Source organism: Saccostrea cucullata, unplaced genomic scaffold (genome assembly GCF_032062105.1).
Source record: "Saccostrea cucullata isolate Sc308-1 unplaced genomic scaffold, CSIRO_AGI_Scuc_v1 ctg2748, whole genome shotgun sequence".
In the NCBI taxonomy this organism is placed as follows: domain Eukaryota; kingdom Metazoa; phylum Mollusca; class Bivalvia; order Ostreida; family Ostreidae; genus Saccostrea; species Saccostrea cuccullata.
The window spans coordinates 30,001-32,538 of record NW_026935212.1 but is presented as its reverse complement, the minus strand read 5'-3'; the positions used below and the strand labels follow the sequence as shown (position 1 = coordinate 32,538).

The 2,538-nt window shown below is 36.1% G+C and overlaps 1 protein-coding gene across 1 annotated transcript in view; it reads left to right on the top strand.

The window, feature by feature from the left end:
• The first annotated feature begins 1,024 nt into the window (after window positions 1-1,024).
• LOC134242251 (putative nuclease HARBI1) overlaps window positions 1,025-2,538 on the top strand; it is a 5,987-nt gene continuing 4,473 nt past the window's right edge. The window contains exon 1 of the mRNA XM_062724335.1: window positions 1,025-1,439. Within this exon, the coding sequence (XP_062580319.1) occupies window positions 1,028-1,439 (412 nt within the window). The 5' untranslated portion in view covers window positions 1,025-1,027. The remainder of the gene's footprint in view (window positions 1,440-2,538) is intronic.

Genomic DNA, 2,538 nt, shown 5'->3' with positions numbered 1-2,538 from the left:
TGAGCCAGTTTGAAAGTGAAAAGTAACGAGAATTGATGTAAACAAACACAAGAAATCGGAATTTAAAAGCATTTAGAATGAATATCATGTGTGATTCTTGTGGAAATAAAGCGTATGAATAAGGTATGGTAATATAATTCTGCAATTTCTTCGTAAAATTAAAGCAGGGAGGGTGTTTACTTGCCGATCAGCCTTTCCTCTGTCGTTCGTAACAAAAAAGATGCAAAAGTTCAAAACTACGCCGCATACCTTGAAACTTAATTTTTGTTTCTATCTTAAGTTCTTATTCTTTTGTTTTTGGAAAAAGCTGCTAGAATCATATGGTTTAGGGGAATTGATTTTTTTTTTCGATGTTGTGAACAAAATGTAAAAATTTTGGGAAGGTTTCGTCCGAAATTTTTGAATAAATATTTCTATAAGAGGACAGTAGGATTCTAGCAGCCTTTTTCATGGTACAGAGATGATTTTACATAACTATTAATATAAATTGGAACTAATTATCCCCGGGGTAGTGTTAAACTTTTAACTTTAAGGCATATTTTCTAATTATAGACGTCACGTGGTGACGTCGTGGTGAAGTGCCTCATGTAGTATAAGTCCCATTGAAGTCTATAGAATACTAGTACATTATAATAGTAAAAGTATAATCCTTGACTTTTCCGATTTATTAGTGTTACATAATTATAAAAAAAAAGTGTTATTTCGCCGAATTCTGATCCATGTGCTGCCTTAACAAACCCGCGAATTTACTTCTGTAAACGGAGATTTTGGAATGCTATAAATGTAACTTGAATGTAAACGAGGACATTTTACAATCACTTTATACTTAAAAAGCTATCAGGCCCCGCCGTCACCAACATCCCTCAACTCAACACTCAGCCTCAACTCTGAGGTTTTCCCTCAAATATCTCACCTCACCCTCAAGTCACCGTCACCAAAAAAAATTGAGGGATTTTCCTGAGGAAATCCTCAAATATTTAAGGATAGCTTCATAGCAACCTTAAAAATTTCCTCAAGCAAATTTAACATGGCTGGCAGACGTCGTAGGTTTCGGAGATATCGCAATCGACCGTCAAAAAGGGTGATACGAGATCGACTGAACCCCTTAGAAGCCTACACAGACGATGAACTTTTTGACCGCTATCGATTTAGACAGGCTTCAGTCGTGTATTTACTGGACTTGATAGGTGGAACTTTGATAGATAGTACAAAAAACAATGCCTTACCTCCGCTCTTACAGCTCTTCGTGTGTCTGAGGTTCTTTGCGACAGGCGCCTATCATAAACTGATAGGTGATAGCATGAATGTGTCTGAGTCAACTGTCGGTAGATGCTGTAGATCAGTCACTAATGCCATCCTTACTGTAAGAAAACAATTCATTGTTTTCCCTAGAGACGAACAAGCACGGAAAACGAAGCAAGAGTTCATCAAAATTGCCGGTATGTTGTTCGTCGTTTTGTTTTCTTTTCTACTTTCTCTTTCAAAACTTACATGTAGGAAGGATAACTCGTTCTTTTCGATTTCGTGCATGTACAGGGTGTTTCACAATATATGTCACACATCTAAAGAACACAAGCTACATATATTATATATCATTTTAATCAGCATTTATTCAATGTTTGTTTGAAGACACAGTTAACTCAAATGTAAGATTTGTAAATTATAAATGCCAAATGGACCCGATTCAGGCAATAATTGATATTTTTATCAAAATATTATAAGAATGTGTTTTTATGAGCAATTTATTTTTCTTTAATTTTACATTCTCATAAAATGCAGTGATTGTCGATTAGCGACGATATTTGTTTTGAAGCAAGGACTGGTAGAGCGGAAACGCTGATTGAAAATAGTATTCGCCGACTCAAATTCGTTTTAATCTCAACTAACCTTGAAAATTCAATGTCCATCATGAGTATGCTACAAGTGCATCCTATCCACCAAAATAGGGACTTCGATATGTGTATAATTTGACAAATATTCGAAGAAAATAACATTGCTTATGCATGCGACCATTCAGTTGTTAAAGAGATCTCGAGTTATGCATGAGATGAAGGATAAAATGTTACGATAGTATTATGCAATCTCCATAATTCACCTCTTATACTATTTTATTTTTGGTAATTATAAAATTTTAAATATTGGCTATAATATAAAGACGTTGCAGTGGCAGATCTAGCAATTTAACAAGAGGCCCATGGGCCACATCGCTCACCTGAGTATCTTGGGTGATGAAGTTCTTTACCAGATTTCCCCTCTTGCTATACCTATCATGCCCCCCTACCCCCTCCCCTTTCATGATTTTAATACTTAAGAATCTACACTACCCAAGGATGCTTTCACATAGGTTTAAGCCTTCCTGGCCCAGTGGTTTTTGAGAGGAAGATTCTTAAAAGATTTTTCCTAAATATATGTATGTAAAACTTGAATTCCCTATTTTGGCCCCGCCCTACCCCCGGGGGTCATGATTTTAACAATTTAATATCTACTCTACCCAAGGATGCTTCCACATAAGTTTCAGCTTTCCTGGCCCAGTGGTTC